General features: G+C 52.4%; 4 protein-coding genes across 5 annotated transcripts; 2 read left to right on the plus strand and 2 right to left on the minus strand.

Moving 5' to 3' along the window:
• Positions 1 to 118: 118 nt before the first annotated feature.
• On the minus strand, positions 119 to 4,450 carry LOC6592088 (putative mediator of RNA polymerase II transcription subunit 26). 2 transcript variants are annotated; one of them, XM_026994924.1, is made up of 7 exons: positions 4,390 to 4,450; positions 1,867 to 4,318; positions 1,650 to 1,803; positions 1,442 to 1,566; positions 1,281 to 1,383; positions 922 to 1,217; positions 119 to 849 (listed from the first exon to the last, which is right to left on the minus strand). In XM_026994924.1, exons 2-7 carry the CDS (start codon positions 4,164 to 4,166, stop codon positions 744 to 746), a joined length of 3,084 nt encoding a protein of 1,027 aa, XP_026850725.1. In that variant the 5' UTR covers positions 4,167 to 4,318; positions 4,390 to 4,450; the 3' UTR covers positions 119 to 743. The 2 variants fall into 2 exon arrangements, with proteins under 2 accessions (XP_026850725.1, XP_026850726.1); XM_026994925.1 differs by lacking the exon at positions 4,390 to 4,450 and having other exon boundaries at positions 1,867 to 4,361.
• Positions 4,451 to 4,786: 336 nt separating this feature from the next.
• On the plus strand, positions 4,787 to 5,591 carry LOC6592089 (putative lipoyltransferase 2, mitochondrial). Its single transcript, XM_002017497.2, has one exon. The coding sequence runs from the start codon at positions 4,817 to 4,819 to the stop codon at positions 5,513 to 5,515; it is 699 nt and encodes a 232-aa protein (XP_002017533.1). The 5' UTR covers positions 4,787 to 4,816; the 3' UTR covers positions 5,516 to 5,591.
• Positions 5,541 to 7,305, minus strand: LOC6592090 (tRNA (guanine(10)-N2)-methyltransferase homolog). Its single transcript, XM_002017498.2, has 4 exons — positions 7,121 to 7,305; positions 6,276 to 7,071; positions 6,009 to 6,207; positions 5,541 to 5,949 (listed from the first exon to the last, which is right to left on the minus strand). The coding sequence occupies exons 1-4, from the start codon at positions 7,238 to 7,240 to the stop codon at positions 5,604 to 5,606; spliced, it is 1,461 nt and encodes a 486-aa protein (XP_002017534.1). The 5' UTR covers positions 7,241 to 7,305; the 3' UTR covers positions 5,541 to 5,603.
• Positions 7,306 to 7,981: 676 nt separating this feature from the next.
• Positions 7,982 to 12,162, plus strand: LOC6592091 (eukaryotic translation initiation factor 3 subunit A). Its single transcript, XM_026984646.1, has 4 exons — positions 7,982 to 8,153; positions 8,279 to 9,363; positions 9,432 to 11,787; positions 11,848 to 12,162. Exons 1-4 carry the CDS (start codon positions 8,105 to 8,107, stop codon positions 11,895 to 11,897), a joined length of 3,540 nt encoding a protein of 1,179 aa, XP_026840447.1. The 5' UTR covers positions 7,982 to 8,104; the 3' UTR covers positions 11,898 to 12,162.
• The last annotated feature ends 187 nt before the right edge of the window (positions 12,163 to 12,349 follow it).

Raw genomic sequence — 12,349 nt, forward strand, 5'->3', positions numbered from 1 at the left:
GATTCCAACGGCAAAACAACAACACACCATCTAGGGTCTTTCGTGGAGACCTACCCTGCCCTACCCTCTCTCTCTCTGTCTGTCTGTCTGTTGTCATTTGCTGGAATCGAGACTTGGATTTAAGGGTTTAGGCGTTCAATACAGTTTTATTAACATTTATGTTTAATTTGGATGCGTTAGATTTTACATGTGTGCCTCCTCCCCGCTGTACGCTGCAGAAACGTATGCGAGGCCGAGGGCGGGGCGGGGTCTAATGTATTTAGAACTTAGAGCTAAACTTGCTGGCTACGAGCTAGGCGTGTGTTAAGCTGTCCATAAGTGATAGGCAGAAGTAGAAGTACAATTAGAATAGAGGCTAAAACATAGACAGTATCTAAGTGGTAGGCAATTGTACGATCGTACGATTCTACGTGACAAGTACAACATTTTCACGATCATCTTAATCTTTCAAATTGAAAGCAATATGTAAACTATACAGAGAAGTGCTAAATATGGCTGTTCAACGTTGATGGGCTGGGCGGGCCACTGTGTTGCAGGCCAGCGCGGGACGAGAAAGGAAGATGAGTACTTGCTCTGCAGCTGCTTCTGGGCTTCTGGTGGTGCCTCTGCTGCTTCTGCTGCTGGCGCATGGGTGTGTACAAGTGAGTAAAAACCACGCAGCCGACGATGGACACGCATGGGCACGGATTATAATTGTAGATTAGAGATTTTAAAAACACTTAGGGCTATGCGGCGACAGGGACTCAGTTGCGGCGCGCGCGACGTCGTGCGTTGCCCGCAAAGGCATTGGGCGCACCCGGATGCTGGCCGCTGTACAAATTGTCCAAGAACTCGTGCAGCGTGGCCTCGCTGGAAAAGAAGAGACCAGTTGCCAGTTAAATGCCTTGGATACGGATACGGCTATCGCCGCATTCTCCTTACCTAACGCCGCTGACTCCACCGCCTGGATGGTGCGCACCGCGGTCGTGGTGCGGGTGCGGGTGCTGTTGCTGCTGCTGCTGCTGTGGGTGGTGGTGTGGTTGCGGCTGCTGCGATGGCGGCTGCTGCTGGGCACCGCGAACTATGCGATACTGCACCATATGCGAATTGGGCTCCAAATGAGACAGGGCGCCCTTCTGGCAGTTGGCCCACTCGGTTATGTCGTACACCTTGCCATCCATCAGAGCCAAATATTTCCATCGCAGACCCATCATACTTGTCTCGGCCCAGATATCCCCCTGCCACGAAAAAAGACACACAATAACTACAAATACTTCCTACTCAGAATGAGGGATACTTACGTCCTTGGCAGAGTGACGTATCTTACAGGAGGCACATTCGCGCGCCGCGTAGTGAGGACGTTCGGTTAGTTTGCGAGGGTGGCGTTGGGCACAGGTGCTGCATCTGCAATTCATCGCAAGTGTTAGCTTTCGCTGCCTTTCGGCACATTGCGGTCACATACCTTATAGTGTTGGCTGCCTCAGCCATTTTGGATTGCAGCTGCGACAGCAGATCATGCAGCTCCGTCCAGGCCTTCTCGGCGTGCAGAGTCTCGGCGATGCTTTGGTCATAGAGGAGACGGTTCTCCTGCAAATAAGAAGTAAACGGATCAGCTTGCACTGCCATCGAGGTGGAATTTTGCGGATTAATGGGTCCACAGCAAACCGTACCGGTTCCCCGATCAACTCGAAGGCCCGCTGGAGCACCTTGAAAGCCTCCTCCGCGCCAGCCTGTTTGTTTTTGTCCGGGTGCACCAGCACCGCAATTTTCTTGTAATGCTTGCGGATCTGCTCCTGCGAGCTGTCTGGCGGCACTCCCAGTATGCTGCAACCAAGGAAAATGTGTTTTAAAGGCAAAGCTTGGGCATCGTTGATCATGGCGGCTCACCTGTATGCATCTTTTCCTTTACAATTAAGCAGCGAGTACATTGCTTCCTCGCCTGTCTGCGGCAGGCGTCCCGTCTTGAACGATTCTGAGGTGGGTTCCGGTGGTTTCCGCTTGTAGAATCGCCGCCAGAAGGCCCAGCGCGAGTTCTTGGCGAAACGGGCATCGAAGCGTCGCCAGTAGTTGCGCCACCAAATGCTCGGCTTGCCGGAGTTCTGCTTCAGTTCCTTGTGCAGCTGCCGCGCATATGCCAGCCCGGCCACATAGGCCAAAGCCAGCCTATCATAGGCCATGCTGAAGCCCAGCACGACAATGTCGTAGACCAGGTAGAACAGCCAGGTGAGCAATTTCAGAGTGTAAATCCACCAGGTGTGCAGAATCCGCTTCGCCAGCTCGTAGTTCCTGTTGCTGGACAAGCTGCTGGCGTGGGAGGGCGAGTTGGATGAGGAGGAGTAGGCGTTGTTGCTTCGATTGCGCTTCGAGGAGTACGAATAGCCAGAGCTGTTATTCGAGTTTACGTTCATGTTCGAGGAGGAATATCGCTTGGACGAAGAGGAACTAACATTGTTGTTGTTTGTGTTGTTGCTGTTGCCCGAATTTGGAATCGATGAGGCAGTGGAGTTCGACTGATTTGCATTTGCATTGGCGCTGGATTTGCCGCTGCTGCTGCTCGGCTTGCGGGACGAAAGGCCTGGATTGATGGCAGGATTCGTTGTCGAATTGCCGTTGCTTGTGTGGTTCTCTCTCTGGGCGCTGCCGTTGCCATTGCTGTTGCTGGCGGGAGTCGATGAGGTGCTTGTCTTTTGCTCGCTAGCCCTAACGTTGATCCTTGTCTGTAAGGGCCGCTTCTTCTCCTGGTTGGTGGCTTTATTCGTTTTGATCTGTGCGGCCTGCTGCGTTGCAGATTGCTGGGGCTGGGTCTGTGGCTGTGGCTGCGTCTGCTGTTGTTGTTGCTGTTGCTTTAGCTGTGCCGCGTGATTGGATTGTCCACGCTTCTTTCCACGACTGCCATGGGCATGACCAGCATTCGAGGCCAGAAGAAGCGGCGTGTCCTTTGCATCATGCAATGGAGAACGTTTCGCAGTCCGCATCTCCCGACCAGCGACGCCTTCCTCTTTACCCTGCCGTCGCTGCTGCTGCTGCGGACTTGCATAGTCCAATCCGTTGGCCGTGCGCGTCTCGCCTCCTGAGCCGCTCGACTGCGTGCCCTTGCTCAGGACATCCGAGTAGGACATGGGCATGGGCTTTACCTCGGCCACAATGCGCTTCTTGCCATCGGGCTGACCTGTCACCACAATAGTGGACTTACTGACGGTGGCAGTTGGCAAAGACTTGGCGGCCTTTGCGGCCACAGGCATTGGGCTTGCAGGCTTGCTCAATTGCTCCGGCACCTGCAGCGGGGGCTGCTGCGTCGCCTGCGATGGCTGCTCATGGTGTGCAGGCGGCGGTGACTCCTTCTGGTTGGTGGCGTTTTCATTGATCTCGTCCCCGAATTGTATGTAGCTGCCTCCAGTCAGATTTGGCGACCAGTTGTTCACCAGATTGTTGATGAGCAGATTTGCGCTACTTGGAGGGTGGAGGACTTGCGGAGGAGGGGGCGGAGGTGGTTGTGGATTGGGATGTGGATGTGGATGGGGCTTGGCCTGCTGAAGGTGGGCTTGGGGCTGAGGCTGTTGCTGGGGTTGTTGCTGTTGCTGGGGCTGTGACGGTTGAGGCTGTGATGCCCCAACCATATTCATCTCCGGCTTCGGCAGCAACGGACTTGCGGCGAAAAGTTCATAAAGAGGCGTCGGCTGGGGGGGTGTCGGTGGCGGGGCTTGGTGATGTGGATGCTGGTGGTTCAGTGATGCCATGTTGATATGCGTGAAGTGGGGAGCAGTGCCGTCGTTGACCGGGCTCTCGGGACAGTGATACACTTTGAGAAAATTCCCATGCCCCACGGGCAGCACCGAGTAGGTCTCGGGCTGTCCAGGCTGGCCCGAATAGGCCAGGTTGTACAGATATTCATTATACACATGGGGCTGCGGTGGCGGCTGCGGCTGTTGCTGCTGAAGATGCGGCGGAAACGGGCCACCCAAGTGCGGAGGCGGCGATGTCCACATCATGGGTCCGGGCGGAGCCTGACCATGTTGCTGATGAAGCATAAAGTTTTGATGATGCTGCTGGTGCTGCTGATGTTGCTGCTGCTGCTGTTGATGGGCCAAAAAATTCGCCATCTCTTCCGTGTGGGGCAGAACATGATAGGATGCAGGCTCCCCGCCCCCACCAATCTCATCGCCGCGGTCATCCTGACGTGTCGCCATATCCCGCGACGTAAACGCAGAAGCGTGCTCTCGAGCCTGTGTCTTTTTCACACACTGAGCTCTGCGCTCTCCTATTGGAATTTCATTCGTCTACGCGTGTCCTTCGCCTGACGAAACATTTACGGTCTACAGCATTTCCAGCGAGGGCCGAGCTGTGAGGCATTAAAACAATCAATAAGTATGCTGATCTGCTTTTTGCAACGTCTTTTTACGCGAAACTCACAAATAATGTCCAACGCGTGCGAGTGTGAGTGTATTTTTTATCGTCTTATTGCAAACGTCAAATATAAGAAGAAGAAGCTCATTGCGACCAAACTACTCCAAAACATCGAAAACAACGAGCATCGAGGTTTTTCCACCGCTAGCAGCCAGTCACAGGGTGCGTGCACCCGCAACAAAATTATTACCCATGAAATTATTCATGATTCATTTCGAATCGAATATTAAAAATGAGTTGATTCACTATTTTCAATTGAAATATATATTTTTTAAATGTAATCTAGCAGTTCCCGGCACGTTGTCAATTTCCAAAGTATCGATAAAATACATCGATGAGTTTTCATCGGCTGGAAACTGTAAATGCAACCCTAATTTGGTCAATTTAAAATATGAAAATAAATAATGTTTTTTGTTAAACAAATGAAATTAACATGTGTGTGAGACGACCGCTCGTGACTGTGGTGCGCGCTGGACGACATAGCTATGCCAGCGGACTGAAGTTGCAACAGCTGCTGGCGAAGTCCACACAAAACTTGGGCGAGTTCGCTGAATTTCGCAATTACATCGTTCTCCAGGAACACGATCCTGTATACACCATAGGAATTCGGAGCAAGAGTTATACGAAAGACGATGAGGATCGGCTCCGAAAATTGGGAGCAGAATTCCATCGCACGGATCGTGGTGGTTTGATTACGTTTCATGGGCCTGGTCAGCTGGTTGCCTACCCCATTCTCCACTTGCGGCAATTCAAGCCGAGTATCCGCTGGTATGTGGCCGCCCTGGAGCGCACGGTAATAGAGACATGCCGACAGCTGGGTATTCCAGATGCTACGACCACACAGGACACAGGCATTTGGGTGGGTGACCACAAGATCTGTGCCATTGGCGTGCACGGCTCTCGTTATGTCACCACACACGGAATTGGCTTGAATTGCTGCACTGATCTGAAGTGGTTTGAGCACATCATCCCATGTGGAATCGAGGGCAAAGGTGTAACCTCCCTCACCAAAGAGCTGGGCAGGCACATTGGCATCCCGGAGGCCAGTACTGCCTTTCTCAGCAGTTTTGCCAGCATTTTCGACTGTCGTGTAGCAGAGCAGGCCGATGCGGTGGCACGAGACACAAATTAGCTTATCGTTTTTTCGTTTTGATTGTGATTTCTCTAGGATACAAATGTTAAAGAATACAAATCCTATACAAGATTTATTGCTATTGTGTCTAGACGAAACGGGCTTTGTTCAAGTCACATTTCTTCGCGCGCCCGTCAGTGGGAATCTTCCCCCGACTTTCCATTTCCAGGCGACCGAGCTCACGTAGTTCTGCCTTGCGCATTCGCCGATCCTTGCGAGACTCCAGCGCATTGTTGAAGTAGCGATCTCTAAAGTCCTCCGAGGGCGTAGGTACATGTGTTATTCTGGGCTCTGAAGCTTCTGCGTGGCTGTACTCCGAACTCTTCTCATAGGTGAGCAGGCGGCGGGACGTGTTGCCAGTCAAGGGCTGTTCGGAGTTGGCCACCAGCCGCAAATGCTTGTGATGTGGCAGCATTGCCTCATCGTAGTCCTCTCTGAGTGGGGTGGGTGAATTTTTTAATTTGTCGAATCTATTAAATGGATGGGTTCTCACCGATGGAAGGGTAGCCAGCAAACGAGGCGTCCTCCTAGTTTCAAGTGCTTCGCAGAAAACTCGAGCAGATCGCAGTACAAGCTCTGCAGGGAATAGTGCGAAGTGGACGGATAGTGCACCATGTCCTCACTTCGTGTGTCCTCTTTGGCACTCTTTTTGGTCTCCACCTTTTCTGTGGCCTCGCGTATTCCGTATGGAGCTAAAAATTCAAATTTCGGTTTAGAATCCACTGGAGCACACTTTGCGCCGCAATACTGCTCCACCTACGATCGGTTATGATGCTATCGAATAAAAGGCGAGGGTGCCAGAGAGGATTCGAGAAGTCGGCTACCAACACATCCATGTAGCGATCCGCACACCCATACTGCTTCAGATTCGCCCTGATGCTCTCATCCCTTTCCCGAACCCTTTGGGATATACGGCTGGGCCGGCATTGCGCATGCACCATCATATAATCAATGTCGGCTCCCAAGACATACCCACCGAACTTGGCTGCGCTTACCAGCAATGAGCCCGTCCCGACGAATGGATCAAACACCAAGTCGCCCTCACGCACCATCGCTTGGTTGGCCATGAGCAAACTCAGCTGAGCATCCATACTGGTGTTTCCGATGAATTTTCGCTTCTTCAAAGAGAGATCTTTGATCAAATGCCGCTGACCCTGAGCCAGAAGCCGTCCGAAAAGAATGTCGTCGGGCACAGGAGGCACTTCTTTTGGATCCAAGCCCCAGAATTCTATGTACCACCACTCCACCTGAGGGTTCTTCAGATCGACAGTGCCTTCAATGGGTAAGTAGTCCATCGTCTCAATCTTCTCAACTTTTTCCCGCTGACTAAAATGCTTGTTGTAGGTCTCGACAGTGATTTTAAAGCTAACATCGGAGCTGAAGAGGCGCGCGATCTCTTTGTGGTGCGTATCCACGTGAGAGCGAAGTCTATTGTGAAACTCTGGCAGGGTATTGGAGTGGGAATAGAGCTCGAATATGGCACGCAAGGCAATGGAGCGGGATGCATACTGCAAAGCAGTCTTTTCATTGGGAAACTCCACCAGCCAGAAGGGTTTCTGCAAAATACAAGTTAATCAAAGTTAAATTAACTGACAAGTGACTTACCAACAGCTGTTCGGACACTCGTCGAAACTGAAAGCCAAACATCTTAGCAAGTGATTCGAACTCTGATATTCTGAAGTCGACATGCTCCTGTGCGAACCATAGTATATATTTCTTCCACATTTTGATTGTTTAACTCGTAGTTTTCGTGCATTTGCGAATTGTTCCCGCGTGTTGTTGTTTACATCTGGCAGGCCGTGTTCAAATCGCCAATAGCTATCGGCAGCTATTGATAACATCAATGTAGTCCAGCCCTGGCTAGTGTTGCCATTTTAGCTTATTTTAAGTAGATTTACTTGAAATCTAGCTTATTTCCAATTTCATTCACTTTTTTGGCTTAAAAAAAATTGTATTGTAATATTTGTCAATTTTTATCGAGAAATCGGACAAAAATCAAACCATATCATCCAATTTTGTGTGTAAATGTATAGTAATTTTTCGTTGATAAATTTTAGTCACACTACAGTATTGCACATGTTTGCAAAATTCATACAAAGTCCGAAAGTGTTTTATACAAAAAATTTCCACAATTTGTGGTTGAATTTCGATGAATTTAAGGGGGGTCTACGCAATGTGCCAACTGACCCCACAAAAGTTTACTTCTGCTTTTGAACGGCAACAATTGGGGCCAAGTCATGCGAATTACGCCAGCAAAAGGCTGCAGTTTGTTTGTACACGGCCATAGCATGATGAAGTGGAAAAAGCATGCCATTAATTTAATTAAACATTCAAAAATATATATCAATAAACTTCAATAATCCATTACTTATTTTTAAGCTTTTTTTCAATTGTAGCTTATTCTAGCCTATTTTTTCTTCAATCTGGCAGCACTGGAACTGACAGCCGTAAACTCGGCCATTTTGTGTTAACCTCGAAGGCCACACGTAGGCGCGCCGAAAATTTGTACAATTTTCAGCTCTTCGGGCCCGGTAAACATTAACAAAAGCAACTGCCAGTGTCGGTGCGTAAACATTTAATTGAGCAAACATGGCGCGTTATACCCAACGTCCGGAAAATGCTCTTAAAAGAGCTAATGGTAAGTGCAGAAAATTTTCCATGCGGTGGCCGACGACAAATGTCAGACGGCTACTCTCTCTCTCTCTATTACTTGCCATTCACATTTTAACGTTTCTCGTTCTCTCTCTCTGTGTGTCTCCTCAGAATTTATTGAGGTGGGCAAGCCTTTAAGGGCCCTGGATACCCTTCAGGAAGTGTTCCGCAACAAGAGGTGGAACTATGCCTACTCGGAGACGGTCATTGAGCCGCTCATGTTCAAGTACCTGTACTTGTGCGTGGAGCTCAAGAAGTCGCACATTGCCAAGGAGGGTCTCTTCCAGTACCGCAACATGTTTCAGCTGGTCAACGTAAACTCGCTGGAGAATGTTATCCGCGGCTACTTGAAAATGGCCGAGGAGCACACTGAGGCCGCCCAGGCGCAGTCCTCCGCGGCTGTGGCTGTGCTGGAGCTGGACGACTTGGACAACATCGCCACTCCCGAGAGCATCCTGATGAGCGCAGTGTGTGGTGAAGATGCCCAGGACCGGTCCGACCGCACCATTCTCTTGCCCTGGGTGAAGTTCCTCTGGGAGTCGTATTGCCAGTGCCTGGAGTTGCTTCGTGTGAACACCCACTGCGAGGCGCTGTACCATGACATCGCTCGCATGGCCTTCCAGTTCTGTTTGAAATACAATCGCAAGAGCGAGTTCCGTCGTCTGTGCGACAAGCTGCGCAAGCATCTTGAGGACATCTGCAAGAGCAGCAATCAGACCACTGGCGTCTCGATCAACAAGGTGGAGACGCAGCAGCTGTGCCTGGACACCAGGCTGTATCTGCTCGACTCGGCCATCCAGATGGAGCTGTGGCAGGAGGCCTACAAGGCCATCGAGGACATCCACGGCCTGATGGCCCTCTCCAAGAAGACGCCCGTGCCCAAAACGATGGCGAACTATTACCAGAAGCTTGCCATGGTCTTCAGCAAGGCAGGCAATCAGCTTTTCCATGCCGCCGCCCTGCTCAAGCTCTTCCAGCTGACGCGCGAGCTGAAGAAGAATCTGACCAAGGACGACCTGCAGCGCATGGCTGCACATGTTCTCCTGGCCACCCTTTCGATTCCTCTGCCGTCGGCCCATCCGGAATTCGACAGGTTCATTGAGGCGGACAAGAGCCCTCTCGAGAAGGCCCAGAAGCTGGCCGTCCTTCTTGGCCTGCCCCAGCCGCCCACTCGTGTTTCTCTCATCCGGGAGGTGGTGAGTAGCAATCGTAGAAGCTCCGCTGAAGGATTTTCGAGTGTTAATCGAGTATTAATCCCCTCTAGGTGCGGTTGAATGTGCCGCAACTCGTCTCCGAGGATTTCCGGAACTTGTACAACTGGTTGGAGGTGGACTTCAACCCCCTGAATCTCTGCAAGAGGATTCAGTCCATTGTGGACATCATCGAGACGGGCCCCACGGAGACCAACCTGCTCAGCCCCTACATTCAGTCGCTGAAGGACGTCACCATCATGCGCCTGATTCGACAGATCTCGCAGGTGTACGAGAGCATCGAGTTCAAGCGCCTGCTGGAGCTGGCTACCTTCTGCAACATCTTCGAGCTGGAAAAGCTGCTGGTCGAGTCGGTGCGCCACAACGACATGCAGATACGCATCGATCATCAAAAGAACAGCATCTACTTTGGCACCGACCTCACCGAGAGTCAGCGCGAGTACCGCCCGGATGGACCGGCCCTGCAGTCGATGCCGTCCGAGCAGATTCGCTCCCAGCTGGTGAACATGTCCACCGTGCTGACCCGAGCCGTGTCCATTGTCTATCCGAATAGGGAGCGCGATCAGCGGGCCAAGCTGCGCACCCAAATGGTGCACCACTACCATGAGATCAAGGATCGCGAACACCAGCGCATTCTGCAGAGACAGAAGATCATCGAGGATCGCAAAGAGTACATCGAGAAGCAGAACAACGCGCGCGAGGAGGAGGAGGCTCGCCGCCAGGAAGAGGAGTCTCGCAAGGCCAAGCTGGCCGAGCAGAAACGCCTGGAGCTGGAGCAGGAGGAGCGCGAGCGCAAGCGCCACCAGAATGAAATTCAGGCCATCAAAGAGAAGAGCCTCAAGGAAAAGGTGCAGCAGATATCGCAGACCGCCCACGGCAAGAAAATGCTCTCCAAGCTGGACGAGGAGGGCATCAAGAAGCTCGACGCCGAGCAGATCGCCAAGCGCGAGAGCGAGGAGCTTCAGCGCGAGGCCAAGGAGCTGCAGTCGAAGCTCAAGTCGCAGGAGAAGAAGATCGACTACTATGAGCGCGCCAAGCGCCTGGAGGAGATCCCTCTGTTCGAGAAGTATCTGGCCGAGAAGCAGGTCAAGGACAAGGAGTTCTGGGAAGCCACCGAGAAGACGCGCATCGAGAATGCCATTGCTGAGCGCAAGGATGCTGTCAGCCAGCAGGAGCGCCTCAAGCGCATGTATCCCGACCGAGATGAATTCCTTGAGGCTCTCAAGAAGGAGCGCGCCTCCCTCTACGTGGAGAAGCTCAAGAAGTTCGAGATCGCCTTGGAGGCGGAGCGGAAGAAGCGCCTGGCCGACCGCGTTATTCGTCGTCGGGAGGAGCGTCGTCAGGCCTTCCTGCGCGAAAAGGAAGAGGAACGCCTTCGCAAGGAGGAAGAGATCCGCCTGGCGCAGGCCGCAGAAGAACGTGCCGCTGCCGAGGCCCGTCGCCTCGAGCGCGAGGCTGAGGACGAGAAGCGTCGTGCCCAGTACGAGAAACAGCGCGCCAAGGAGGAGGAGGCCGAGCGTAAAATTAAGGAAGACCGCGACCGATTGGCTCGCGAGGTGGCCGTCGAGCGCGAGCGTAGTGATAAAGAGCGCGACACCTGGCGTCCACGTGGAGGCGACAGGCCCAGCGCAGCGGCAGCTGGAGGTGGCGGCGGAGCCGGAGAGTGGCGTCGTGCTGCGGCGCCAATTGGCGACCGGAACGAACGTGCCGGGGACCGCATCGAGCGTGGTGGAGAGCGCATGGAGCGTGGCGGGGATCGGATGGAACGTGGAGGAGATCGCATGGAGCGCGGCGGAGAGCGCACAGAGCGTGGAGGAGATCGCATGGATCGCGGTGGCGAACGCATGGACCGCGGTGGAGAACGCGGCGAGAGAGGTGCAGATCGCGATCGTGAGCGCAGGGACAACGAGGGCGCCGATTCCTCCTGGCGTGTGCGTCGCGAGCCAGATTCTCAGCGTGGTGCGGGAGTCAAGGATGCCAGCGGTAGTGCTGCCCCGCCATCTCGAGATGATAAGTGGCGACGAGGCGGAGACCGCGACCGCGATCGTGATCGCGACTTCCGCAACGATGGACCGCGCCGGGACAGAGACGACAGAGATGATCGCGACCGTGGTGGTTTCCGTCGCAACGATGGGCCACGCCGCAATGATGATGCTGCACCGCGCGAAACCGGTGGCAACTGGCGCGACGCTCCACGTCAGAGTGATCGTGACAATCGTCGCCCTGCTGGCGATAGACGCGACCGCGAGGTGCGTGGCGGCGATTTGCGCGGCCCAGAATCCCGCGCACCCAAGGAAGGTGGACCCAGCGGTGGTACTGGTACTGCTGCTGGTGGTGGTGGCAACTGGCGCACTGCACCCGGCCCACGTGATGAGCCCGCTCCCAAACGCGATCAGCCCCAGGACAAGGGTAAGTTTTCCCTCACCCCCGTCCAGCTTTGAATAGTTAATAATAATTTAATTCCCACAGAAAACAAGGCCGTAGACGATGGCGAATGGACTAGTGTGAAGCGTCGTTAAATTATCCTCGAGTTGAATCGGCTTATATATATATATATGTGTAGTTATCCCCCGCATTTTCGTCTATACAAACCATACTAACCCGAACATGTTTTTCTGATTTTATACTACTTGTACGTTGTCGGGTCGGAAGAAGCGCTATACAGCTCAATAATTAAACAAATGCTTGTGCCAGATGTTCGGATCGGAAATCTGCATCCTTAAAGTAAATTGAAAATAAAATAAATATGTTCCAACCTAACCAAGTGGAATTCCTCTCCTCATACGTCATCATGACCATTTTGCATTCACTGTAGGGTATTAAAAAACAAATTTGTGTTTAAATTCAATAAATAATTTTGGTATTATGAAACACCAAAATAGAATATGCCCATATGCGAACAAGTTAGGGTATAGAAACCTCCATACCCATGGATTAGTGTAACCAAAACATGACGGCTCTGACGTAGCGC

Source organism: Drosophila persimilis, unplaced genomic scaffold (assembly GCF_003286085.1).
Source record: "Drosophila persimilis strain 14011-0111.01,24,50 unplaced genomic scaffold, DperRS2 tig00000000-arrow-pilon, whole genome shotgun sequence".
Lineage (NCBI taxonomy): Eukaryota > Metazoa > Arthropoda > Insecta > Diptera > Drosophilidae > Drosophila > Drosophila persimilis.

Bases quoted from the DNA above. Each gene is read 5' to 3' on its own strand.
- LOC6592088 (XM_026994924.1), bottom strand. From the start codon at position 4,166: ATGGCGACACGTCAGGATGACCGCGGCGATGAGATTGGTGGGGGCGGG. The intron at 1,567-1,649 runs GTACGGTTTGCT...TCTTATTTGCAG, and splicing joins TCGAGTTGATCGGGGAACCG to GAGAACCGTCTCCTCTATGA. The intron at 1,218-1,280 runs GTAAGTATCCCT...TTTTCGTGGCAG, and splicing joins TACGTCACTCTGCCAAGGAC to GGGGATATCTGGGCCGAGAC.
- LOC6592090 (XM_002017498.2), bottom strand. From the start codon at position 7,240: ATGTGGAAGAAATATATACTATGGTTCGCACAGGAGCATGTCGACTTC. The intron at 7,072-7,120 runs GTAAGTCACTTG...TGTATTTTGCAG, and splicing joins GAGTGTCCGAACAGCTGTTG to AAACCCTTCTGGCTGGTGGA. The intron at 5,950-6,008 runs GTGAGAACCCAT...CACCCCACTCAG, and splicing joins TGCTGGCTACCCTTCCATCG to AGAGGACTACGATGAGGCAA.
- LOC6592089 (XM_002017497.2), top strand. From the start codon at position 4,817: ATGTGTGTGAGACGACCGCTCGTGACTGTGGTGCGCGCTGGACGACAT.
- LOC6592091 (XM_026984646.1), top strand. From the start codon at position 8,105: ATGGCGCGTTATACCCAACGTCCGGAAAATGCTCTTAAAAGAGCTAAT. The intron at 9,364-9,431 runs GTGAGTAGCAAT...AATCCCCTCTAG, and splicing joins TTTCTCTCATCCGGGAGGTG to GTGCGGTTGAATGTGCCGCA. The intron at 11,788-11,847 runs GTAAGTTTTCCC...TAATTCCCACAG, and splicing joins CGATCAGCCCCAGGACAAGG to AAAACAAGGCCGTAGACGAT.